This window comes from Heterocephalus glaber, unplaced genomic scaffold (genome assembly GCF_053883595.1).
Source record: "Heterocephalus glaber isolate CG9 unplaced genomic scaffold, H.glaber_assembly_v1.0 deba00001466, whole genome shotgun sequence".
Taxonomy (NCBI): domain Eukaryota; kingdom Metazoa; phylum Chordata; class Mammalia; order Rodentia; family Bathyergidae; genus Heterocephalus; species Heterocephalus glaber.
This window is the reverse complement of record NW_028258313.1, coordinates 1,611,312-1,638,031: the sequence shown is the minus strand read 5'-3', so window position 1 is coordinate 1,638,031 and position 26,720 is coordinate 1,611,312. Positions and strand designations below refer to the sequence as shown.

At 56.1% G+C, this 26,720-nt stretch overlaps 2 protein-coding genes across 3 annotated transcripts in view; both read right to left on the bottom strand.

Annotated features, from left to right (window-relative positions):
- Positions 1-1,880: 1,880 nt before the first annotated feature.
- Positions 1,881-24,309, bottom strand: Prss38 (serine protease 38). Its single transcript, XM_004874755.3, has 5 exons — positions 24,107-24,309; positions 6,630-7,049; positions 6,201-6,475; positions 5,713-5,852; positions 1,881-5,580 (listed from the first exon to the last, which is right to left on the bottom strand). The coding sequence occupies exons 1-5, from the start codon at positions 24,307-24,309 to the stop codon at positions 5,326-5,328; spliced, it is 1,293 nt and encodes a 430-aa protein (XP_004874812.2). The 3' UTR covers positions 1,881-5,325.
- The window catches only part of Snap47 (synaptosome associated protein 47), a 43,253-nt gene continuing 35,467 nt past the window's right edge, over positions 18,935-26,720 (bottom strand). For both annotated transcript variants that reach the window (XM_087181036.1, XM_021252133.2), the window contains exon 5: positions 18,935-25,964. In XM_087181036.1, coding sequence (XP_087037162.1) covers positions 25,818-25,964 — 147 coding nt within the window. In that variant the 3' untranslated portion in view covers positions 18,935-25,817. The remainder of the gene's footprint in view (positions 25,965-26,720) is intronic.

The following is a 26,720-nucleotide window of genomic DNA, read 5'->3' as shown; positions in this document are numbered from 1 at the left end:
TCAAGCCCCCCGAGCAGGGCTGAGCAGGGGCTCCCAGCCCTGAAGCCCCGTCCCTCCGTCTGGAATGCCCCCTGCCCCGGCCCAGGGCTGCATCCCAGCAGAAGCGGGCGCCCGGTGGGGAGAGAACCCTGTGCCCCGGAGACTGGACTGGGAGCCCAGGCCTGCCTTGCTGGGCTCTGGAGGGTCAGGGGACCCCAGTTTCCTCTGAAGCTCAGCCCTGCCCAGCACAGACCCGACTGCAGTGGCTGGGCACACGCTGCCCTCCTTCTGGCCCATGGACAGGGTAACTGCCCTGTCCTGGCCCCACAAGGCCTCGTCAGCCTGGACCCCCACGTCCTGGTTGGTGACCTCTGGCCTGGACGCCTCAGAAGGCCAGCGCACGACCAGCCCTCGTCCCACCACCCTGTCTTCGACGTCCTCATCTGCATGTCCAGGGCCGTGCGCTCCCTGCCTACTCAGGCCACAGCAAGGACCCTGGGTGGCCACTCTGGGAGCAGGTCCTGGCCCATGCTGCAGCAGCTTCCTCAGCGGAAGGCGGCAGGGGTCCTTCCTGCTGGGGCCGGGCTCTGCTGCAGGGGCTGGGCGGGCACTGTGGCCCAGGCCCCTCCCTCTCGCCCTGTGCCACTCCGAGCAGGGCCCTGGCCCCCTGGGACACAGGCCCAAGCAGGAGGTGGAACCTGGGGCAGCAGCAGGCGAGCCCCGGGGAGGATAAGAGTGGCGGAGCCCAGTGACAGTCACGCCGCCCGGCTCCACGGGGCTCACAGGGCACCACAGGGGCAGGAGGCAGCCATGGGGTGGCACAACTGGAGCCGTTCAGGGGCAGGGGCAGTGCTGACAGGCGGGTGCGCATGGTGTCCTTGAAGAGGGGGACATGGGCCACTCTGTCCCTGCCCGCCAGGCACCTGGCGTGCATGAGAAGGGACCAGAGAGCACCCTCGGGTGAGGGGCGGAGTACAGCAGGGAGCAGGATGGGGGGATGGGAGAGGGCCGACCCAAGGAGCGGGGTCATCAGCTGGGGTCCTGGCCGCAGTGCCACAGTGCAGGGACAGCCTGGTGTGTCGGCGAGTGCTCACGTGGGGTCTGCTGCGGGGACCAGCCCTGCGCTCTGCCCATGTCCCCCATCTGCTGCTCAGGGCTTCCCCGGCTCCTGTCCTGGATGCACTGCAGGCTGAGCTCCCCGCCCTGCCTCTGCAGGCCCCTCCTGGGATCCCCTCTGAGGATGTGGCTCCCCATCCTCTGTCTGGTGACCGGTCAGGGACCTCAGCTGCGTGACCTTGGCCATGGGCCCTTCCTGGCCACCCAGGGTCATCCTCAGTGTGCCGACCCTGGCGTCCTCCGGGCCAGCCTGGGCTGTGGTGTTGGAAGGGTCTTTGTCCTCGCGAGGGGCGGACAGGGACCGGCTGGTCCCCATGGCTGGTGTCCTGGGACACCCGCCCAGCCACCTGGGGCCCTGGCAGAGGGTGACGTGGGGCGGGAAGGTGCTGTGCTGGTGTTGGGTGAACTCCTCACTTCCCTGTCGCTGCACAGCAGCCTGGCTCCTGCCCACACCAGGTCGCCCGGCCTTGGTCTGTGCCCAGCAGATGCGGGGTGGGACGTGCACCCGTGCTGGGCCCCACTTCCCGTCCCGCCCCAGTGGCCCTGACCCTGCAGTCCCCACGCTGTGGCCTGAGGGCCCGGCTGGCTCTAGGCACCCACATGGGCCTGGGGCCCTGGCCTGGGGCCGGTTCCCCTCCGGTGCTCACTGGTGCTGCACGAAGCACAGCTGTGCCTTGATTTGCAAATGCTTTTGTTTGCAAACAACACGGTTCACAAACAGAAGCATTTCGCAAAAATCTGTTTCTGCTTTCAAACTCTGCATCAGGTGATGAACATGACCAGGGCCATCCTTTCCAGAGTCAGAGAACGAACCAAGCTCATGAGCTGAGGTAGCGCTGAGCACTGCACAACGGGCTTGTGTGTGTGGGTTCTTGGGGGCGTTTTTTGGTACCAGGGGTGGAACTCGGGTCCTTGCACTTGCAAGGCAGGTGGCGGAAAGACTGAGCTACACCCCTGGCCCTGTGTGTGGTTTTGATCCTTAACTCTGGGGCTGCACCTGAGCTCACATGGAGTGCGTGCGTGTGTTCGTGTGCATGTGCACAGGTGCACATGGGAACTCTTTACAAATGCTCTCAGCATAGAAGCACACAGCCCTGGAACGGAAGCCGACTCACTTCCCCCTCCCACAGGGAATGCTTGTTCTTTTCTGGCCTCAGTGTCAGGCCAGGACGCCCAGGGCTGTGCGGAGCAGGGGCGTGGGGCTCTCTGTGCCCCCTGAATGTCCTGGGGCTGTGGGATGTCAAATGTGCCCATGTGGTGTTCAGGATGTTCCCTTGCATTCCTTGTCTTCAGGTACCGGGGGTTGAACCCAGGGCCTTTGTACTGAGCTACATTTCCAGTCAAATTAAATTAATCATCTATTTTGATCCTCCTGGCTCAGCTTCCCAGAGTGCTGGGATGACAGGCGTGTACCCTGGGTTCATTATGCTTTTGTCATGAAAGGATCTTGGCTCTCGTCAGTCGCCCTTTTTCTTTTTTGCCTCATTGTGGGCGGTTGTGTCTTTTCCCCATCACCCTATTAATGTGATGCCTGTTTTTGCCTCGAGCCACCCTCGGATTCCCATAATAAACCCTGCTCGGTCACGGTGCACAGAATGTTAATACTCTGTTGAATTCATCGTACCAGTATTTGTTGGAAATTTTCCCTCGTGTATTCACAGGAGATCTTCATCTGTAGTTCTCCTTTCTTGTAACGTCAAGTGCTTCTATCCATTTTGGAAGGAAAAGTACTGAAATCTTCAACTATTTCTGTAAAATTCTCCCTTCATTTCTGCCAAATTCTGCTTAATGTATTTCAGGGCTCTATAGGTGCATTTATAATTGTTGCATCTTCTTATGGATTGCCCTTCCTTTAGTACATAACATCCTTCTTTGTCTCCTGCAATGACGTCCTAATTAGAACCTCATTTTCCATCTTTCTGGATAGACCCCTTGGTTCTCCTATTACTTGCATGGAATATCTTTTCTATTCTTTCATTTCCTACCTATTTGTGTCTTTGAATCTAAAAGGAATCTCTTCGAGATAGCAGAGATGGATCACAGATTTGGTGATTTTTCTTTTTGGTTGTTTTCTTTCTGGGGTATTTGTATCTATTCTGCAACTTCTGCTTTTCAGCTGAAGAGTTTAATCAATGTACATGGGAAATACTTACTGATAAGAAAACACTCTTGGCATTTCCCCATTCCTTCCTCTCTGTATTGGGGGTTGAACCCAGGGCCTTTGCACTGAACTATATCAATTCCACAACCCAAACACCTTTTATAAAATTTTGAGATGGGATTTCACAACCAGCTGGGTTTGGATTAGTGATCCTCCTGCCTCGGCCTTCCCGAGTGCTGAGATTACAGGAGTGTGCCACCATGCCCAGCTCATTTTACTGTTTTAGGTAAATCTTACAAGTTTTGTCCCACAGCCACTCAGTTCATTCCTGCTGTTTGTTTTGCTGTTGTACCCTTGTTTCCTTTCTCATTCACTACTAAAAAATGACGGGCCGGGGATTTAGCTCAGTGATTCTGCTGCCTGCCTCGCACGTGCAAGGACCCGAGTTCGATCCCCAGCAACAACAACAACAAAAAGACTAAAAAATGCACACAGGTGAGGACTTAGGTTCAGGGCCACTGGCCCTATTTTCCTGCTTCCCAGTGCTCAGCATGCTCCTTGTTAACTTTATCTGAAGTCTCATGGAGGTGCAAGGTTGGCGTGACAATCTGGTGAGGCTGCCAAGGATCAAACTCAGGACCTTGCGCTTGCAAGGCAGGCAATGGTGCCACTGAGCTAAGTCCCCGGCCAGCTACTTTTATTATTGTTATTTGGTTTTCTGAGACAAGGTCTCGCCATGTAGCCCAGGCTGACCTTGAACTCACCATGTAGCCCTGGCTGGCCTCAAACTCAGTAATCCTCCTGCCTCAGCCTTCTGAGTGCTGATTACAGGCATGCGCCATCATGTCCCGTTTCAAACCACTGATTTGTCTTATTTTGTAATTGGAAGTGGGTTTTGGATTTATCAAAAGCTTATTCATTAATACTCTTTTCTTTAGCAGAGTAATTAAAATGATAAACTATACCCATAGGGTCCCTCATATCTAACCAACCTCAAGTAACTGCAATAGACCTACTTGACCATAGAGCATGGTTTTAGGAAATAGCACGGGACTGTGTCTGTTACTTTTCTTTGGGTTTCTGTGTTTCTGCCCCTGAGCCGAGCTGAGCCGAGCTGAGCTGAGCTTGTGCGGGCTAAGGTGATATCGCGGTGCCCAGTCACCTGCCCGTGAGGAAGGGGAGGCTCCTCCGTTCCTGGGCTGGGCAGGGGCAGGGCCAGGGCCTGCAGCTGGATCAGTGGGGTTCCCGAGGAAACCAGTGGATTTCTATGGGAGGAAATGTTCTCTACTAAATTTCCCCACTTCATTTGTGCAGTTTGGTTTGTTTAAGCTTTCTATCTGGACTGGGGTTGGTTTTGATAACATTACTTCCTTTCATTAAAATTTATTTACATAGAATTGTATCTCTTGTGATTTGTTATGTTTTGTGTAATTTTATTCTTATCGTGAAGTTTTCTATTTTCCCTGGTCTCTATCTCAACAGCACTCTAACACACACCCATTGCAGATGGGTTCCAGGACCCCGAGCACCACGCCTGCCGACCCAGGTCCCTGTGACCGCTGTCCTACTCGTACGGGACCCAGCGCAGCTTCCCGGGCACTGCGGTGACCCCAGAGGGATGAGGGATGAGGGATGGTGGGGACATGAGCTATCTGTGACCCCAGGTCGCTGCATGGGGTGAGGACGGGTTCCAGGCCCCTGCCCTTCTGTTCTGCCGGCGCATTCACTGCTGTTGGGCCTTTCATGCACCCCCTTGCGTCCACCCTCACTCAGCTCGCGTTTTCTGGTTTCTCCAAATGGACGTTTGATGTTTTCAGCACTTTTCTGGTTACAGGCTACAGACCTCGCCTCAGGTCTGGGTGCACCCCCAGCTTCACACAGGTGTCCTCTCGAGGTCCCTGGTTTCCCAGGCTGTGACGGGGCTGATGGGAGCCTGGTCCCGCCGTGGACCGGGAGGGGAAAAACAGCAGAGCCCCTGCTTTATGAACATTTAATATCTTCTGGCTCCAGGGCCCGCCTGCCTCCCGCCTCTTCCTCCAGCCCCGCTCCGTTGCTCTCAACCCCTTGCAGGCCACACCTGGGCCCAGCCTCACCCCTGCCTGGTCATGTGGGAGGGAGCTGCGTGGCCGTCAGGAGAGGCCCAGGCCGGCCAGTGCGGTCACAAGCACACCGAGGGCGGCCCCCCGAGCGGGGCAGAGGGCGGGGGCTGGCTGGGAAGGAAGGGGCTTTCTCTCCACGTGGTAGCGGATCCACGAGGAGAAATAGGAGACTCGGGCGAACACTCCAGGGTACACGTGTTCGTTGCAGCCGCAGCCCCAGCTCATGATTCCAATCTGCACCCACGTGCGGTTGAACTCGCACACCAGTGGGCCCCCAGAGTCACCCTGCAAAGGGAGAGGTCTGCTGAGATGGTGGAGTGCAGGGCCCCTTCACACAGCCAGGGGTCAGGTCAGGCTCCGTCCTGGTGGAGGTGCTCAGGCCCATCCGCCCGCACCCTGCGGCCAGGGGGGTCGAACCTCGCACACGGTCCGCAGGGTCCCCAGGCTCCCAGCGCACAGCATGTTGGGCAGGATGGCAGGGTACGAATAGAGAATCCTGCACAGGGTCTGCGGGACCAGGGGCAGCTGGGCCTCCTGTAGTTGGTTCGAGGAAAGGCCTGAGGGAGTAGGAGGTCAGCAGCGTCAGCCGATGGTGGCCCCAAGGCTGGAGCAGCCCAGGGCCCCTGGAAACAGCCCCAAGCTGACCCGCAGCCCCGCCCACGGGGAGGAGCCCCGCCCTCGCGGAAGCCCTTCCACCACGGCCAAGCGCCCTCCCGCCCCACGCGCGCTTCCGATCAGCGTGGAGGTTTCCACTCGGCGGCGCCAGTCCACGTCAGGAGCCCGTCTCTGTAACAGGTTACTCCCAGCCTGGGCGGGGGGCGGCTGCGTCCTTACTGCGCACGCCCCCCCCCCCGCACCCCAGGGACCACGCGCGCCCCTCCCCCGCCCTCCGCGCCAGTCCTCACCCTGCAGGGATGTGAGCCCCCATCCCGTGGCCCAGCAGACCTCGCTGCCGTCCAGCTGCAGGGTGGGCGGTGGCAGGCACACGGGCCGCACGGCGTCCGAGAACTCGATGCGCGACTGCAGCTGCACCAGCGCCGCGTCCCCGCCCAGGGGGTGCCACATCTGGTAGGCGGGGTGCAGGATCACGCGGCTCACGGCGAACCACTGAGTGTGCGCGCCGGCGGCCCGCAGGTCGTTGAGGCCCACGTACAGGTCGAAGGAGGCGATGCTCTTGTCCCTGCGTGGGACGCAAGAGCCACTGCCGTCGGCCTCCCCCGCTCCGGGCCGGTCCCGGGCCACGAGCGGGTGCGGGCGGGTGCAGGGGAGGGAGGGGTCCCCGCTGCCCCGTTGCCCCGCCGCCCCGCGCCCCGCCGCCCCGCGCCCTAGCTCACCAGCCGAAGCAGTGGGCGGCCGACAGCACCCAGTAGGCGTCGAGCACGGAGCCGCCGCACACGTGCGCGCCCGCGTAGTGCACGCTCACCTGCCACGGCCACCTGCGCCCGGCCGCGGGCGCGCGCTGGCCACAGGCGGGCGCGGGGTGCGAGGGGACGGCGAGGCGCCCGGGCGGGAGCGCGAGGAAAGGGGCCGGCAGGAGCAGCAGGAGCGCGAGGATGACGCCCCGGACGCTCGCCGGGGGCGGCCATGAGCCCACCGGCCAGGCGAGCACCGGAGCCCGCGACAGCGCCCCCAGCAGGGCGAGGGCTCCGCTGCGCACGGAAGGGGCGGGGCCGCCGTTCAGAGTTCCCGCGCTCGCCGTCCTCGTTTCCGGGCAGGCGTGGGCCTCCCAGCTGCGAGGAACCTGCCTGTTCAGGCTTCATTGGCACAGGAAAATGCGTCCCTCCTCGCGAGTTCTGACAGGTGATCAAGGCCTAGGAGGCCACAGGACTACGTAATGAAAGAGAAATTATAAGACATAGATGTCAGCGTCAGAAGAACGGAGAGATGCCCAGGCGCGTGGGTCTCAGGCCTGCAGAGCCACAGAAACTCCATCAGGGCCGCCACACTTCCGGAATGCACCCCAAACTCCCGCCTACAGGTTATAATTCACGTGGAAAAGCAAAGACTCAAGAGGAATCGGGCAGGTCATTTCCCTGGAAAGAGCTTGCGACGATGCTGTCTGTGGTAATCAAACAGCAGCGGGACCCAGCTTGGGACAGAAAGTGGCAGAGTGGATGGCGTCGTCTTCATCTGCCGGCGCTGCTGAACGAAATACCGCAGTCTTGCTCTTCCGGTTCTGGGGCCGGTGTCCTGGGGTCAGGGAGCCAGCGTGGGCTGGTCCTCAAGAGGCCCCGCCTGGGGTGCAGACAGAAATGGCCACGCCAGGACCTCATCGCCTTACAGACGCCCCACCTTGAACACTCTTACACCGGAAGTTTGGGGTTTCAACCTATGGATTTGGGGGAATATAGACGTTGAGTCTGTTGTGGGACTAGAACCAGAATGCGATTGTTGTGAACTGGAGGGCCCATCCTCAACTGAACTGGTGTGGGGGGCGGCCGGGGGAAGGGGCTGCTCCCTAGGCACAGTTGGAAAGGAGCGATCTGCTCGGGGTAGTGAAGGAAGAGCCTTATCGCTGCCTTCTCTCAGAAGTAAATGGAACCGACCCCGGGCCACAGAGAGTGTGCAGGCGCCAGCTGTGGGGGACAGCGCTCGAGGGCCGGCCTCCCAAGGGGACAGCAGTGCCTCTGTGGGCACAGGCGCACTCCCCAGAAGCAGGGCCCCTGAAGGTGGTGATGACCCACCAAGTAAGATCCCGGGCACGGAGAGGGCGGTTCTGCCCCGAAAAAAAGGTAGCACAAGGACTCTGTCATTCCTGGAATCTTCTAGGGTTAGGGAAACAAAACAGGAGTCCAGGACCCAAAGGGTGTGGACCACAGTCAGCCACACCTGCTTTTGGCTGGACACAAGAGGGAATGCACCCGGGAGGATGGGTGAGTCAGGGGGAAGGCAGCCCTCTGTGGACTGTGGCCCAGCCTTGAGTCATCTGGGTAGCTCCGACCTCGAACTCGGAGAAGCTCAAGTTCTCAGCCCTGAGCTTGACATCAGGTTACTCCAATGGCTCAGGTACCCGTGTGCCTTGCAAAAGCAAATTAGAGTCCTCTGGGTGCAGTGTCAGCCTCACCCTTAACCTTCAACGGTTCTACAAATGAAATTCAAATCCCTTTCCAAAATGTAAGCAAAAAATACCAGAAACACGAGATGATATACCATGGAAAAAGAGATGAGAAGAAATCCAGATACTTGAATTATCAGCCAGAAACCATAAAATGAATGTGCTTATTATGCTCAAGGGGATAAAACTAGGCTCATAAATTCTTTGCAACAACTGGAAACTATAAATTTGACAAGGGAGGTTTTTAAAAGAGCCACCATGGAACTTCTAGAAATGAAAAACACAAAATTCCAAACTGGGAAATCACTGAATGATTTGAACCCCACTTTAGACCCGGATGAAGAGAGAATCCGGGAACTAGAATGTGGGTCAGGAGACACTACCTCCGTGGCGGGGGGGGGCACCTAGGGAAGAGCTGGGAGTGGACTCAGTGCCATCTGCATGTGCTTTTATTTTTTTTTGGTACTGGGGATCGAACTCAGGACCTTGCACTTGTGAGGCAGGTGACAGAACCACTGAGCTAAATCCCCGGCCTCCATATGCTTTTAAAAAGAAAACTGCTGCTTCTATTTTGTTTTTTAAAAATACAGTAATAAATCTAAGATGTGTGAACGGGGCCAGATTGGTCCTTACCTGAAGCAAATGTAAGATTCTGCTTTTCAGAGCCCAACGTCAGTGGCGAACAGTGGTGACCCTGATGGGGAGGAAGTGGCCACAGCCTGATGGCGGCTGCAGTTTCCAGGGTGCAGCCAGGGACCACGCACCAACCTGAGCCTGGCCCAGTGCTGGAGATGACCAGGAGGGCGACGAGAGCTGCCACAGCTCTCAGGGCAGAGGTGCCCTGTGGCAGGAAGGTGCCCGCACAGGCCGGAGCTGGCTGTCCAGGCCCCAGTGGTGTCACCAGAGGGACCTGTTCCCAGCGGGGGAAGGACTTGTAGCACTTGGAGCGATGCAGACCCCAGGTACAAGGCACAGAAGTAACTAGATTTGGGCAACTGAAATGAATTCCCAATTGAACTGAAGAGTTGTGGGAATACAGAAGTATCCAGCAGCCAACAAGGTAAAATTCGCAATGCCTGGCATCTATTCAAAGAATGCCAGACATGCAGAGAAGTGAAGACGCACAGCCTGTGATGGGGCAGTAACTGGGCAGCCAGCACCAGGTCTTGACTGGCGGAGATGCAGGAGTGCACGATCCCAGACAAAGACGGTTGTTCAGCAGCCTCGGTGCACACAGAAGCATGAAAGACAAGAAGACAGAAAATGGACATGCAGAAACGAGGGTGTGAAGTCCAAAGTGAGAATACACGGGATAAGCCTAATGGTGGATTAGATATTATAGATAAGATTAGTGAATTTAAATACCAGTGAATTTAAAATAGAAACTGCCTTGAGCCGGGCATGGTAATCCCAGCACTCAGGAGGCTGAGGCAAGAGGACTGCTGTCAGTTCGAGGCCAGCCCGGGCTACACAGTGAATTCAAGGCCAGCCTGAGCTGCACAGCGGGTCCCTGTCTCAAAGCAACAAAAGTTTAAAAGGAGACGAGAAAAAAAATTAAAATCTGGCAGAATAAGTAGAAAATCAATAAAATACAGTAAAGAAGAGAAAAAAGGAAAAGGAAAAGCAAAAAATAAAAAATAAAAAGCAAAAGAAGGAAATAAAAGCCAGAGAAGCATAGAGAAATAATGCAGTCTATGTATTATTCAGCTGTCCAGAGCCGGAAAGAGCACTTGACGCACAGCCACAGGAGAGGAGGACGATTTCGCTCAGGGCCAGGGCCGGGGTCCAGGAGGAGGAAGCAGAGAGAAGGAGAAGCCAGGAGCAGCCTGGGGCAGACCCGGTCCCCACTGTGCCAGTCGGGCTCTGCCTCCTGTTCTGTCACCTCCCTTAATGCCCTCGACAGCGAGACAGTGACCTCACCGGTGGCAGACACACCCAGAGCGCTTCGCTTCCTAGGTGTTTCTCAGTCCGACCAAGGCACCGTCCAGAGTCCAAGCCCACTGTCATGATCTGTGGCTCTTCTTCCCCAGGGCCACACCCCAGCCCTCTTGTTTCCACACCTCCCGCGATGCCATCGGACCGTGAACTCGCCCCTGAGATTCTGTCTCTCGCTTTGAAGAGCAGCCACATGCATAACCTTCCGCACTGTGTCCTGGGGCCAAAGCACAGAGGTGTAAGGTGTGTGACTGAGACAGCACCACGGTGAACAGCAGCAGGGAGCAGCGCAACGTCATCAGGAGCTGCGGAGAAGCAAAGGCACACAGCACACCTCCTCCCCTTTCTTCACGCCTGTCGTCAGAGACAATTACGGAACTCACCAGTTAGAGGTGTGTGTCACTGGGCCCGAAACATGGACACAGTGAGGGCCTCCTGAGTGTCTGAGGACAGAACTGAAGGCATGGACTTCCAGACAGCCTGGGCGCATCGTAATGGAAGTCTGGACTTGATTTTGATAGGTGAACACCTGTAGTGTAATAAGCCCTAGAAGCCACTAAGAAAATCCCCAAAATTTGAATGCTCTGAATGAATTGAAATGATATGCCAGAAAATAATTAACACAGAGGAAAGCAGTGGGGAGAAATGGAAGGAGCGAAAAGCTATGAGACACATATCAGGCAGAAACCAAGATGGCGCGGTGCATCCAAGCACGTCCGCAGTAGCGCTGAACATAACTGGGTCATTGTGTCCGCAGCCAAGCGCAGAGGTCGTCAGGCAGAAAAACAAGAAGAATGAAAGGAGACCCTCTGGGTCCAAACATCCAAACAGTTTAAAGTAAAAGGATGGAAATGCCTGTGCTATGGAAATGGCAACCACAAAGAGCAACCCAACCAGGGTGGGTGGTAAAATGAAAATTACTGTTAGAGATAAAGAGAAACGTTAAAGACCGAAGAGCTCAGGCATGGGCCTGTTCTGCTGCACTGTGACTGACAGTGGACACTGGAGTGTTCCACAGGGCCAGCAGCGAGGATGTCCAGCCCTTCGAGGGCTGTCCTTCCACGGCGGGGGAGGAGGGGAGGGACAGAAAGGGGTGGGACTCACACTGCGCAGGGAACTCACCCCTGTGAAAGTGGCATGAAGCCCCCTGTGACATCCCTTTCTTCATGATGGCAGTGTCACCTCCAGAGTCTTCCAGAAAGTGTGTGTTTGTGCTTCTGGAGACCTGGTGCCATGTCCCAGCAGCATGGACGAGGACTAGGATGAGGCTAGGTCCTGTATGAAGAAAAGTATTTAATCCCAGCTCTGGAGGCTAAAGGCCGACACCGGGCCAGCCCAGGGACCTGGTCTCTGCTGAGGGCCCAGTGGGCCAAGGCACAGCGTGCCTGGTGGGAGCACGTGTAGGAGGACCGCTGGCGGGAGGGAGGACCCCGCTCCCAGAGCCTGAGGGCAGCACCTACACCTCTCAGCGTCGCTGGGCAGGGGCCACACTCAGGCACATGGGCCACCTTGGGCAGCATGCGGCTGGGCCTGCAGTGGACGTGAGGGCCAGGTGTCTTCTCTGTGCCCAGCCAGCGTGCATGCGAAAGCCCCCCAGGACCCTTGCAGTGTGAGGACGGCTGCGGTGGCCTCCGAGAGGCAGCCCTGACTCAAGTCGGCCCGGAAGACACCCTGGAACGTGAGTGCAGCATGCAGCCCCGACAGCTGGGGAGCGCTGCCTGAGGCCTGTGGCTGCCATGAGGCCCAGGCGGAGACACGGTTCCTCCAGTGGCCCAGCCTCTGGCCACCGAAACAGAGTGGCCAGGCCGGTTCCTCTGGGGGTAGTGAGGGCACTGCCGTTGGCTGGCTGGACATGGAGGGTGGGTGGGGCTGCACCCAGCCAGCCCTGACGGTATGAGGTGGGGCAGTGGCAGGCTGAGAAGCAGTGTGGCCCTTTGGACACCATGTCCAGGAAGAGGTGGCCCTGGGCATCCTGTGCCTGCCCATGGGAAGAGTGCTGAGTGGTGGGGTCTGTGTGTGGCAGCTGTGGGGTGCACATGGGTGCCCTGTGACTTACAAGTCGCTTTCGCAAACGTGTGCGGCTTGTTCCTGAGATGCCCAGACCTGAGTCCTGTTGAGGGCATCAGTGTGGTGACTCAGGCCTTCCTGCTCAGCCCACTCATGAGAGCATGGCCTTGGCCTTCCCGACCGTCCCTCCCAGGACCAGCCTTTAGCTCTGCACCCCAGAGGCTGCTCAGACACCGAAGGCGTCAGAGCCCCCTGGGCCCCTGAGGAGGCTGTGGGGACCGCTCATGAGGTCCTAGCCTGAGGACCACCCTGTATCTCCTCGTGCACTGTGGGCAGGGCATCTCTGGAGAGCTGGGGCAGCTGCAGAGCTGGCCAGTGTTCTCCTGCCACACGCCGAGCACCAGGCACCGTGCCTCATGGACGAGCTGTGCCGTGTGCACCTGCACAGGCCAACCGTGGGTGCCACAGTGACCCCTGCCTGTGCGAACACCCCACACAGTGCCAGACCCTGACCTGCAGCTGGAGGGGCTCAGGCCTCCAGGGAGAGTCAGGCTGGGTGGAAACTGGGGACCATCTATGCGGGAGGAAGTGTGGGCGCCTGGGCATGGGTGCCGGAGGAAGGTGGACAGGTAGGGGCACTGGGCGGGCGGGCTGGGGTCTGGGAGACCCTGGGTCACACACGGGTGGAGGGCCCACAGCTGCACATTCTGCGTGGGGCCTGGCCGACCGTGGCTGGAAAGCAGGAGCCGTCTGTGCACTGCCCAGGAAGGTCACACACAGGCTTTGCTGTGCCCCGCCTGTTGTACCAGGAGAGCCCACGGCCCTGCAGGACCTCGTGCCCAGGCGTGGCCCCTCCATAAGTGTCCTGCACGGCAGGGGGCCAGTACTGTGGAGCTGTTCATGGGAGGTTGGGGTGTCAGCCACCGCCCATTCCAGAGGTCCTGGCTCCCAGGGTGGGCAGGGGTTTGAGGGCCGCTCCCGAGCCCGCCTGACCCGCAGCTGAGCTGGGGCTGCTCTGGCCGCACCACAGGACCCACAGAAACCCCTGCACCGGGTCCCCTCTACCCTCGGGGCCACAGCCAGCTGTCCTGCCCTGCACACCGCTTCCTGACAGCCAGGCTGGGCCAGGGGCCTCCTCTGCCGGGCGGTGGGTCCAGGGGGCGATGGCCGCTCCAGGTCCCCACCCAGCCTGCCAGCTGGCGGCCTTTGACAGGGAAAGGGGAGGCACTGGCAGATGAGGCTCACATTGCACGAGGGCCTGATAAATGCCCCTCCTTCCTGTCTTGGCCAGAAGCTTGGCAGAGCCTCTGGCCACCCGGGACGAAGGAGGGACCTGCAGAGCAGCTGCACAGCAGCCTGAGGTCCGGGGGCCGTGGCAATGCCAGACCCAGCGTTGGGACCTCGAGTCCTCAGCTTGCGCTTGGGCCAGCTTGGGCCCCCGCCTTGCCGGGTCTGGGGTTGCTCAAGGGCCTTCGGGAGCCCTGTCCCCACCCCATGGGCTCGCAGCTGCATCTGCAGGAAGGGGCTGGTGGCCTGGCTGGCTGACTCCCTCCTGAGCAGCTGCAGCCCTGGGACAGGCCACACCCGCCCTGGCAGGGTCAGCCAGAGGCCGAGGAGAGGTGCCGCAGGGCCAGGCCAGCTCCCACAGCGGCATGTGAGGAATGCTCCAGCATCTGCACCCCAGCGGGCTGCCCCAGCCCGGCCCCTCATGCCCTGCGTCCCACACTGCTGGAGCGCCCAGACACGGGAGCCCAGGGGAGTGGCCTGGACAGGTGCCTGAACTGCTGTCCCCTTGCCACAGGCACCCGCCAGCAGGGTCAGTGACCGCGGTTGGGCAGTCGGAATACGAAACACGTGGGCCTCAGAACACTGCACGGCTGACAGGAAGCCTGGCGCGTTGTTGACAGTTACCTCAGAGACAGGTTGTGCCCAAACTCGAGCCGAGAAATACTGTGTGAAGTGACCCGTCAGACGGCGTGTGCAACATGTGGGTGACACACACAGGTCATGTGTTTAATGTGTCATATCACAAGATAAAACCTGTACATGAAACACACCAAATACAGAGCAAAGCATGAAGCTCTCGAGGTCCCAGGAATTTAGGGTGAGGGTGTGTGTGTCCGCGGGCCCTAGTGTGCATAGAGCAGGCAGGTCCTGCAGGCCAGAGCTGCACCTCAGGCCTGGGAAGTCACAGGGACAGATGTGCACCAGGATGCTGTACAGGCACCCGCGCTCTGACAAGAAGCTGCACCGCATTTGGCTGTGGAGGAGCAGGAGGGAGGGGACAGAGCCCAGCAGCCCCCAGACACCGTTGGCATGGACGGCCACATGTGGGAGGGTACAGGACAGACTGACAGTCACAGCAACACAGCACAGGGCAGATGTGACACCTTTGACAACTCAGATGAATATGTTTAATGTTCTTCACTCGAGCACCTGCCTGGAAAAAGTCCTATCCTGCTACGTCCTCTGGGTCCGCCTCCCCTCCTGCCCTGTGCCCTCCCCCGTCCTCCTCCTGCTCCTCCGCCTCCTGCTCTGTGCTCTCCGGCCTCCTCTGTGACTTTCCTTGGCCCATGTTGGTGCTCTTAGGGAGGGAGAAGTCCCTGCTCCTGGCTAGCCCGGGCCCCAACCCCAGCCCTCCATGCTGCCTGCCCCCACCCCCCGCTTGGCTGCCACAGCCCAGCACAGCAGAGACCCCGAGGGGCCGGCTTCCTGCCCCACACAGGAGGAGCCAACGCTCCTAGTGTCTGGCTGCGCCCTCGCCGTGGAGGGCCTTGCCATCCTGTAGGTGACAGTGGGGGACACTTGAGATGCCCCACAGCTGGCCTGGCCTGAGCACCACCCTGTTTCTCCTGGCGCACTGTGGACAGAGGGACCTTGGTCGAGCACTGCAGACTAAGGCTTCCGACTGTCTCCGTAGGTGCCTGGCTCTGCCGTGGGCCCCACAGCCCAGTCCCACTGCTTGCCCCTGAGCTGCACCCCGTTTCCTCCCCTCCTCCTGAGGGCCTCCCCCAGCACTGTGTGTGCACCCCTGCCCCTCGGGCTGCTCTTCTGTCCCAGCCCCTCTGCTCCCCGGACATGTGCAGTGCCCAGGCTGTGGACCCCGCAGCCACAGAGCTGGAGATGGGAGATGCCTGCTCCTGTGTCCTGGGCCATGCAGATCCGCTTCTTGTGCAGACTGTGACCTCAGCCCGTGTGCTCGGCCATACTCTGAAATTCTTAAGTTCAGGAAAGAATGGGGTATGAGTTCTGGCAAAGGAACAGAACTTTTCTCCTGGGACCCGGGGAGGGCACCCCCCACACCCGGAAGCGTGCAGAACCTGTCTCCCACACTGCCCAGGATGGCCACACTCGGCCCACAGCGAGTCCCCAGCCCTGTGCTCCTCCCAGCCAGCACTGGTGGGAGCTGCCACCCTCAGGGCTCAGAGGACGGGCGAGCTCGGGGCCACTGTGGGGCTCAGGCTCAGTTTAACACCCTCACAGGTACTTAGAGGCCAAGGCATGGGTTGGGGAGCAGGAACACTGGCAGATCCTGGGAAAGGAATGGCAGTAGGAGGATGTCCAGGCGGAATGCACCAGGGAAACCGAGGAACAGAAGGAGGGAGGGCATGCCCAGGACCGCGTGGGCACTGCGTGGGGGATGGGCCTCTTGCCACACAGGTTGGAGGCGTTGCCACGGGATATGTGAACACAGTGCTGCTGCTCTGAACCCAGACAGCTCCCGAGATGCCCAGGCCGGGCCGGTGGGAGTTGAGGGCAGAACAGGGCGGGGCTGCGTAGTGGGAGGCGGAGCCCGGCCGCCACAGCTGGGCCTCCTGATGCCTGCGCTGGCTGTTGGCCTCAGCCTGCTGCCCGAGAGTCAAAGCCTACAGAGCAAACGGTTTTCCGGAGTTGTGTTCATCGGGACACCCTTGCACGGGAAGGGACAGGTACCGCAGCAAACAATTCCGAGAAGCAGAGGCAAGGGCAGTTTGTACGGAAAAGGGGGGAGCTGGTCCCACGCGGCGACCCCTGCCCCCCAACAGTGAGGCACTCCTGTCCTGTCCTTGCTGCACGATGTCCTGGGCAGCTGCCCTTGCCCAGGCTCTGTCTGTGCGAAGCAGCGCATCTGTGGGTGTCCAGTCGTAGTCCTGCCACCATGGCCCCAGGCCTGCGTGGTCGCTGCCGCGCACGGCTCACACCATGCATCTTCTGGGTGCTGGGGATGGTGCTCCGGCCTGTGTGCTGGGCACGCGCTCCGCCACTGAGCCACAGCCAGCTGTCACTGCTTTGAACCTGTTGATTTTCACGAGGTCCGCGTGAGCACGCAGAGTGCACTGGGCGGGAGCTGAGACCCTCCCCCGTCTGAGTCGGGAGGAAGAGGCCAGGCCCTCACTCCCGGGTCACTGTGCAGTCCGACAGGCGCATCCTGTCCTGCGCTCGCCACGCTAGCACTCAGCAGAGCGGGCTTGATGCCCTGGAGCCCTCTCTGCCCCTCCCCGCTCTGTGGTCTTTCTAGTTTTCGATAGTGTTTTCTTTTCCAGGACGCCACGTAGTCAGAACCGTACAGCGTTAGTGTTTCTGATGGGTTTCTTTCACTATAACACACCTCATGTTTCCTCATCTTTTCATGACTTCACAGCCCATTTCTTGTTAGTGCTCCCTGTTCCATTGTCTGGATGGACCTCAGTTTATCCACTCACCTAGGGCACACCGTGATTGCTTCCAAATTCAGGCAGTCAGGAATAATGCTGCTATAGACATTCATGCACAGGTTTTTGTGTGGACAGTTCTTTCGGGTGATTATCAGAAAGCATGACTGCTGGGCCATATGGTAAGCAGGTTTAGTTTTGTAAGAAGCTGCCAAACCATCTTTCAAAGTGGCTGCACCGTTTTGCATTTCCTCCAGCAGTGATGGGCGTTTCTGATGCCCCTTGTCTTTGCCAGCATTTGGCAGGCCAGGGTTCTGGGTTCTGCATATTCTAATAGGGGTGTGGTGCTGCCTCACTGAATCTGCAGTTCCCTGATGGCATGAAAACTCTGACTGATCAGAGATGTTGCATGTCTCTTCATACACTTGTCATCTGTCAGTTTTCTCTGGTGAGTTGTCTTGTTTCCCAGTTTCTAATTGGGCTTTGCACATCTGAGAGCAACCGTGCTTCGTTGTGACTGTACTTCTGTTTGCATGCTGTTGGACTCCATTCACTGGTATATACAGTTATGGATTTTTCCTCTATGTTCCTGAGAGATAGTGACCTGCAATTTTCTTGTAACATCTTTGGTTTTGCTGTTAGGGTAGTGGTGGCCTGAGTGAGGAGCCATCTGTTTGTCTTCTAGAAGAGATTTCTTTCAATGTTGGTAGTGAACCGATTGGGACTTGGTGCTTTCTGTTGGTGGAGTGATTATTGACTCGGCTTCTTTGCTTACATATAGGCCTATTCATATTGTCTATTTCTTCTGAGTTTTGTTAGATTAGGTATTTTAATGACTTGGCCCATTTTGTCCAGGTCATCAGACTTGAGAGCATAGAATTATGCATAATATTTTGCTATTATCTGTTCTTCATGGTATCAGTGATATCCCATTTGATTTCTGATATTAGTAACTTGTGTCTTCTTTTTCCTCAGTTAGCTGGCGAGAAATGTACTAATTTCATTAATCTTTCAAAGAATAAGATTTTTCACTTTGCTGATTTTTTTCCAGTTCTTTCTTGTTTTCCATTTCATTGATATCTACAGTAATTTTTATTATTTTTCTTTTGTTTGACATAAATTTGCTCTATTTTCCTAAGGTGGAAGCTTATATTATTGCTTACAGCCCTTTCTTCTTTTCGAATACCTACATTCAATGTGTAAATTTCCCTCTAACCACAGCTTTTGCTGAATATCAGATTTTGACCAATTGCATTTTTCATTTAACTCAAAATATTTATTTTCTCAGGAGTTCCTCTTTGATCCGTATGTCATTGAGCAGTATGTGTTTAATGTCCAACTGTAATCTTCCAGCTTTCTGTTACTGATTTCTAGTTTAATTCCATTGTGGTCAGAAAGCAGACATTATATGATTATAATCTTTTAAATTTATTAAATTGTTTTATAGCCCAGAATATGGTCTGGCTTAGAGAATATTCCAGGTAAGCTTATGAAGAATGTGAAATCTGCTGTTATTGGATGAAGTTAGATGTCAGTGACATCCAGTTGAGTGATGATGCTGTTGTGTTCGACTATGTCCTCACCAACTTCCTGCCTTCTGGATACATCCATTTCTGACAGAAGGTGTGGATGTCTCCAATCATGAGGCTGGATCTAGCTATTTTTCTTTGTGGCTCTCTCTGTTTTGCCTCATATATTTTGATGCTTGCTGGTAGGCACATACACATTAAGGTTTGTTATATCTTCTTGGAGAACTCACCCCTTCATCATTGTGTAATGCCCCTCTTTGTCCCAATAACCTTCCTTCTCTGAAGTCTGGTGTGTATGAAATTAATATGGAACCTCCTGCTAGCATGGTGTACCTTTTTCTATTCCTTTGCTTTTAACTGTACAAGGGATGATCAGAATATACAGGACCAGGGATTTAGCTCAGTGGTTTCGCCGCCTGCTGTGCAAGTGCAAGGACCCGAGTTTGATCCCCAGTACCAAAAAAAAAAAAGAATAGAGAATATATAGTGAATGTTTATTTTATTTATTTATTTTTGGTACCAAGGATCAAACTACAGACCTTGAGCTTGCGAGGCAGGTGGTGGCACCTCTGAGCTAAATCCCTGGCCCTATAGTGAATGTTTAAATAAAAATGTATTATAGTAAAACTTAAGACATTTTCCCTTGCTGTGAATGCACTTATCCCATCATTCTTGCTTTCTGAAGCACTCCTCTTTTGTGAAGTCTTTAGTTGTGCTGCCATGGCTGCTTCAATGTCCTGAATCAATTCAAAATGTTCATCTTTCAGTCATTTTGATGTTGGGGAAGAACCAGAAGTTGTATGGTGCCAGCCAGATCAGGTGAATAAGATGGATGAGGACACACCATAATTTTTTTTTCTTTAACGTACCGGGAATTGAACTCAGGACCTTGCACTTGTGAGGCAGGCACGGTGCCACTGAGCTAAATCCCCAGCCCTACATCATGTTTTTACAAGCCTGCCTTTCTGCTGGATGGCACTCGTCACTGGCATTTGCAGTATTTTTTTTTAATCATGTTCTGCAAAGACATGCAAGGAAGAATTTTCCAGAATCATTCCCGAAAGTTGCAGGAACGATGGAATAAGTGTGTTCAAAGTGAAAGAGGGTATTTGGAGGGGTTTCATGGCAATGTGTCTTTCAGTGCAATACATATTTTAAAAATTTAACTATTTGTTGTATATTTCAATACCTTGTATTTAAAATGGGTTTCTTGTGGGGAACATGTAGGTTGTTCTTTTTTTTTTCTGCCCACTCTGACAGTCTTTTGATTGATGCATTTAGGTCACAGAGACTGAAAGTGACTCTTGGTAAAGATGAGTCAATATCATCATATTTGTCGCTGTTTAAATGTTTCCCTTGTCTTTAATCTTTCACTCTTAGCTTTTTGTGATTTTATCTGAGCAATTTAAGATCCCATGTGCTTCTCCTAGCACATCAGTTAGGCTTATTTTAATTTTCTAACGCTTGCCCTGGAGTTTGCAACAGACTTTCACAGCTAACCCTAGTCTATTTCCAAGAAACCCTGTCTTACCTTATGAGTAATTCAAGTACTTTATAATGACAAACGAATCTAAGTCCACCCTTCTGTGTCTGGCTTCATTACTGTCATTTGCTTTACAAACAGAAAATAGATGACATTACTTCATTTTTAATAAACCCTATAAGATTAATTTAAACTATTTAAGAAGTTTATATTTCACCTCCTTTTTCCTTCTCTGAAATGCTCCTTTTCATTATGCAAATCCTGTTCCTTCTTTCTGAATAGCTTCTAGGATTTCTAGCAAGGCAAATCTCACAACTCTCAATGTCTGCTTGTCTGAGGAAATCTTTATTTTTCCCACTTGTTTGAAGGATAATTTCATGACAGAATTCTAGGCTGGTGGGTTTTCTGCTCTCCTTGCTTATATTGTTTCTCAGAAGCCAGATGTTCTTATATTTGCTGCTCTATAAGTAAAGGAGTCTTTTATTCTGGCTTTAAGATTTTTTTTACATTTGATTTTTCCTTTATTTTGTTTTTGAATATGCTGTGCACAGGAGTAGTTTTGGCATTTATCTTGCTTACTGTTCTGAGAGTCTTGGATCTGTGGTTTTGTTTTTGACATTACTTGAGGAAACTCAGTCATTATCACCTCAAATATTTCTTCTTGGGGCGGGGATTTAGCTCAGTGGTGCTGCCTCGAAAGCCAAGGTCCTGAGTTCGATCCCTGGTACCAAAAAAAAAAGTTTTTTTTTTCGGTTTCTTCTCCTTTTGGTACCTCATTATATTTGTTACAATATTGTAGTCATCCCACAGTTGAGTGTTCCATTCTAATTTCAAATCTATTTTCTTTTTATTCTGGAAATCCTTGTTGTCCTCAAGCTTCCAGATGCTTTTCCAGTCTGATAAGCCTACCAGCGGTTCTCTTCAGTTCTATTAACAGTGCTTCTGGTCTTAGAATGTTCCTGTTCCTGCTTATAGTACTTGTATGTTCTTGTGTGTCATACACTTCAGTGTAAAAGCCATTCGCATATTCATTGTAGTTTTTAAGAAGTATCGACCAGATAATTTCCACATACCCACCATGTCTGACTGGTTCTGATGGTGGCTCAGCCTCCTCAATCTGCACCTTTTTCCTTTTGGGATGCCTTGCTGTTTTGTATCGAAGAGTGGACATGATGGGTTGGGTAAAAACTGCTGTAAATAGGATGTTAGTAATGCAGTGGTAACATGCTGAGGAGGGTACTGTTTTTTAGGCTTATGACAAAGTCTGAGTCAGTGTCCTTGGGCTATGAACCTCACAAGTGCTTCTCAGGCCTCCCAGCCCCTTGGGTAGGAATGGATTGCTAAAAGCGCATGGAATTGGGCATCTCTTTTCCTCCAGGTGGGTCAGGCCCTGCTAAAATGTTTCTCTTGAGCAGATAGTCTGAAGAGCCCACAGGCATACTTCAGAGTAGCTACTGAAATCTCCCTCTGCCAGGAATCAAAGGGATCTTTGGCCAACTTTGCTGTGAGAACCTGGTTGAGCTCTGGGAGGCAAACTTGCCAAAGGCCAGATGGGTGCACAGTCAGCCTCCAGCAATTTGGCAAATATGGCTCAGGTTCTGTTACTAAACTCTGGCTCTGGAGGGCCTCTAGCATGGGCTTCTGCTCCAGTGGGAGGAAATCTGTCTGCCACTGGTCTCCCCAGTTGTGGAGGCAGGGTTCACCCTGTGACACAAGTTTCCAGGCAGCTCGAAGAGAGTTGGTTTTCTGTGACATTCAGCTCTTTACTGCCAGGGTGGAAGGATGATGCTAATGCCCTCAAAGATTCACTGGACAGGACAAGTTGGGACTCCTTTCTAAACTCCATTTTTTTCTTTTTTGATAAAAATGGTGAGTACTATGGTCATGTGCTGATGCAATCACAGGATTCTGGTAGCAAACTTGTCTAGTTCACAGACTGTGGAAAGAATTTTGCCCAAAAAAGCAACCTGGTAAACCCTCTTGAATACCAGACTAGAAGAAAGACAATGAAATACTGAGCATTATGAGAGGTCATATGACAGCCTGGGAAGGGAGAGGAAACAAGCAGCGCCAATTCCACCAGTGAGTCCCATGACAGGGGGCAAACGAGGGAGATCCCCCAGTGTGAGTCCTGTGACAGGGGACCTGGGGTCCCATCTCCCAGTGCAGTCTGACACTGGCCTGTCCCTTGTGTACCCACACCATCCTCTGGCTTCCCTTGTGGCTGAGGTGTGCTTCAGCCAAGGCATGTGTCCAGGCGTGGATGCTGCAGGGCTGGCTCTGCCCCTGGTGACCAGGCCGTGGGCAGCCTTCTCTGCCCAGCGGCTCCCTCTGCTGGCTGTGTGCTCTGAACGGCTGACACAAGGTTAAGTCCAGGCACTGGGCATCGTGCCTATTTTTTGTTTTTTGAGACAGGGGCTCACTACATAGCCCAGGCTGGCCTTGAACTTGTAGCAATTCTCCTACCTCAGCCTCCTGAGTGTTGGGGTTGCAGGCACGCACCACCTTGTCTGGGAGGGCATCACATCAAGTGAGCCTCCTTAACGCTGTTCCCATTTGCTATGCTTGGTGGTATCCACAGAACACCGGGGCCCAGCCCTTTTCTCTGTCCCCCTGCTGGTTCCTGTGCCTCCCCTGCTTCATGCCCTCCCTCTCAGCCCTGGCTGGGAAGCAACTTCTCCCCATGTCCACCAGGACCTCCCAGTGTGCCCCACCTGCCGTGTCCTGAGGGATGGGACACGGGGAAGACAGGCAGTGTGTGAGTGGCCTCCGAAGCCAAGTGACGTCCAGTGCCGCAGCCCTGTTTGTGCCATCTCCGTCTCCCTGTCCTCACTGTGGTTCCTGGCCCAGCTCTGTGGGGCTCTCCTCAGGCCTGCAGCAGCATGGCTTCGGCTGGTGCTGCTCTGTTCTCTGAAGGTGCAGAGTCCTCCCAGGATCAGGTCTGTCCCGCAGGCACCCCACCGCAGGATATGCTGCCTCCAAGTGATGACCAGGGCCCAGTTGGAGCACCGTCCCCACCCCCGCAGGATGGCCCTGATGCCCCCGGAGCAGTTCTCCTGCACCCTGCACCTCTGAGACTCACCCGAAGTGCAGCTCAAATCTGCCTCCTACAGGAAGCCTGCCCAGAAGTCATTACAAGCTCCCAAGCAGGCCCCTCAGGCCTGGGGCTTGGTGTCTGAATATACCATCTCTCATCCCACAGCCACACCCAATGGCCCACAACAGCATTCCTTGCTGGAAGCAGCCCACCGCCCAAACACTTCCTGCAAGGAGCCCTGGTTTCTGCCCCTTGATCTCTGGGGGACCCGTACTACAAGTGCTGTGCCCTAAGCTGTTGGCAGTGGGGGGAGCTGCCTTACCCTGCAGCCCACGCTCCAGGCACAAGCCGTAACCTGTCACCTGAGTACCCATGCCTCAGCAGCAAGCCACAGCCAGGTGGCCAGAGAGCGAGTCTCATCCATGGCCTGGCTTCAGGACCACAGTGGATGATCCTATGACACGTGTTATTCTCCTGCGCACCCAAGGCAGGTGCCTCTGAGGTCTGCGTCTGCCTCTCCGGTGACCCTGCACACGAGAGGTACTGAAGGTGGAGGGGCTAATGCCACGCCAGGCTGGGAGCTGCAGGAACAGGTTCACTGTGCCCCACAGTCTGGGCGAGGTAGAAGGCTGGGTGTGGTGACGCCTTCTCCCTGGCAGAGTCGTCAGCAGCCCAGGGCATCCCCTGGTGAGACCTAGCCAGACCTACTGGTGATCCCACTCATTCACCATTCCTGAGGGCAGAGACCTCGTCACCTCCCCATTCCGCGCAGTGGGGTTAAACTCAGTGTGAGTCTCAGAAGGCCCACATGATTCAAACCACAGCGCTGGGTCATTTGTAAGTTGTATTGGGCTTGGAGTTCTGGAGGCCCGGAGTCCATGAACAGGACGCCTCACCTGGTGAGGCCCTGCAGGCCCCACAGCAGGTGGTCAGCTCCAGTTCTTCCCTCCTGGTAGAGCCACTGATGCCGCCCAGTGAACTCACACCGCCAGGTTGCGACTCCGGTGCTGAGGTTCATAACCTATGCGCCTTCAGCAAACTCAGTCTGACCTCTGGTGAGGCAGGGGCTCCGAGAGACAGACGCCCTAGATGGCGGGAACACAGCGGTGCCCACAGCCCCAACTCCAGACTCACCCGTCCACATCTGCAGGGTTCTGGGGCCTCACCTGGCACGCAGACCCTGGTCCAGCCTGTAACCCTCTGCTGGTGTCCTCCCGGGGTCTGGAGGATGGATGGCCACACCCCACGCTGTCCTCCCTGCCAGGAAGCTCCTCTAGGACCTCCGCCACGCCCACGGCGGCACTCAAAGACACTACAAGGGTGCAGTCCACCCACATCGGCACAGCTTCCCTAAACCTCCTGCTTCACTCATCTTGCAGCGACAAGGCCAGGGCTCCTTGCGGATGGGGCGGCGGCTCCACACCTGTGGGGAGCCTGTGCACACAGCAAGTTCCTGGGTGCTCATGGCGGCCCCAGAGGTGACAGGGGCTTCCCTCCTGCTGGTGTGGGGGCGAGGGGACGTCGCTGTGGAGGCCATGGCTCCCCACTGCCCGTCCATCTCAGCGGCACAGGGGACTGCATGTGATACGGAGCTCAGGGTGAGATCTCAGCACGTCTACGGTGCACAGGGACCTGCCAGGGTAGTCGGCACCTCCCTGCCTTACGCGATCATTTTCGATGGGGAAAACACTCTGGATCCCCTCCTGCTGTTACTTTGAAAGGTGCACTATGTGATTCGCTGTAGTTGCCCTGTAACCTGTTCCCTCCAAGTCTAGCTTCTGTCCCTTTTCCTACCCTGCTCCTACCTCCCGCCCCAGCCTCTGGGGAGCCCAGCCCCATACTCAGTTTCTGTGCGGGCAGCTTCCACATGGAGTAAAGCCACGGAGTGCGGGTGGTGAAGACGGCGTGGGGCGTGTGCTCTGTGGAATGTCACTCAGCCCCGACAAGGACGAAGTCCTGCCATTCCCAACAACACGGCTAGTTCTGGAGCACGTCTGCTAAGTGGTGCGTTCTTACTCCCCGGGCCAGGGGCAGGCAAGGAGGAGGCCGGGATCCATCGCGTCCCCCAATGCTGCTATGGAGGAGGAAAGGCTTGTGTCCCACAGCACAGCAGGTAGGAGTGTTCACAGAGGTTTACTGGGACTCTAGGAAGAACGGGGAGAGGAGCACCAATGGCTCCAGTGCACGGCGTGCTCAGATCTGGGGTAGACATGCCGCTCACCTGGCTCGGGTCAGCACGTGCACACAGGTGTGGGCTGTCACGTGAGGCCCACACACGTGACCCAAGCACGCTCCGTGCCTGCTGACTCTGTGAGTGGACGCAGGCCTCTGGGATGGGCTGGAGGAAGGCCTGCCCCATCCAAGGGCCCTGAAGTGCCTCCCAAAGACAGGGAGCAAGGACAGCAGGGGCGGCCTTCGCTCCTGGGACCTGAGCACAGACAGAACTCAGTGCTTCTGGGAAGGGAGTCGCACACCTGTGCTCCTGGGTAAGGCTGGTGGTGCTGTGGGCTGCCCTCGTCGTGGGCTGGACACGGTGCCACCCAGGGAGTGAGGGCTGCCAGAGGAAAAGGCGCGGGACTCAGGCAGGGGCTGTGCTGCTGAAGGGCTTCCCGAGGACTTCAGTCTTCCTCTGGTGCCTGGGGAACAGGGCAAACGCAGGCTCTGACAGTGGAGAGTGGGTGCCATGGCCACGCGACAGTAGTACCTCTGAGGCCCGAGGGCTGCACCCCCAGCCGGAGGTGCAGGGTCTGTGGTGCATGAGTGGCCCCTGGCAGCCCCCAGAGCAGCTCTGGCCCCATCCAGGGACACATTTCTGGTGCCAGCCACGCTGCCTGTGGTCAGCCTCCTAGGTGAGCCGCTGCATGCGCTGGTTGTGCTTGTGCATGGTCAGGGTGGCGCGGTCCACGGCAGTGCTGATGCCATCCAAGGCTGCATCCTGCCGCTCCAGCTCTGCCTCAGTGTCCAGTGCCAGCTCTTTCAGCTTGCTCAGGATCTGGGGAGAAGCAAAAGGACACCAGAGGCAGCTCCCGCCAGCGCTGGCAAATGCATGCTCTCCCCTCCCGGAGCCCAGGAGAACACAGAGCAGTGCTGGGCAAGGTCTCAGCACCCAGGGCCCTGGCCCAATAGCCGCCAGCCCATGCTGGGCTCCACCTGGGGGCCCCCGCCTCCCGGGGACGTCCCATGGGCGTTCCCACGCCCGGCCCTAGGAGGCGAGGGAAACAGGACCGAACAAGAAGAGGAGGGCCCTTTCCCTCCAGTGCACAGTGCCACCCACAGGCACAAGCGACGGAAGAAAACATAGCAGACACCACTCAGCAACGTCCTGACCAGCGACGCATCCGCGTGTGACCGGCCCTGTAGCCAGTGACATCAGTCACGTGTCACGGCACAGGGCAGCCTCGTATCTGTGGCCATACTGGTGTGGAGGCCCCGTAGGGCCGCCAGCTGTAGGAAGCACAGCACACACTGAACGGCAGGAGGCCCGAGTGACGCTGCACGGCATGACGTGCAGAGCTCACAGGGAGTGGCGCAGTGCGGCCTTGTGCCTTGGGGCAGGAGCACAGGGCCCTGCAGGTGCAGTCCTCGGAGGTTCCTGTGGCCGAGGAGCCCCAGGGAGGTGGGTGCGCCTGTATGCAGGACGCTGAGGGCCGGGCACCCAGCCCACCCCTGCCCACGGGGCTTGGCTCAGGCCGTGCTCTGTGGAGCTCTCCCACGGCCCTTGGGCACACGACACTCCCAGCACTGCTTA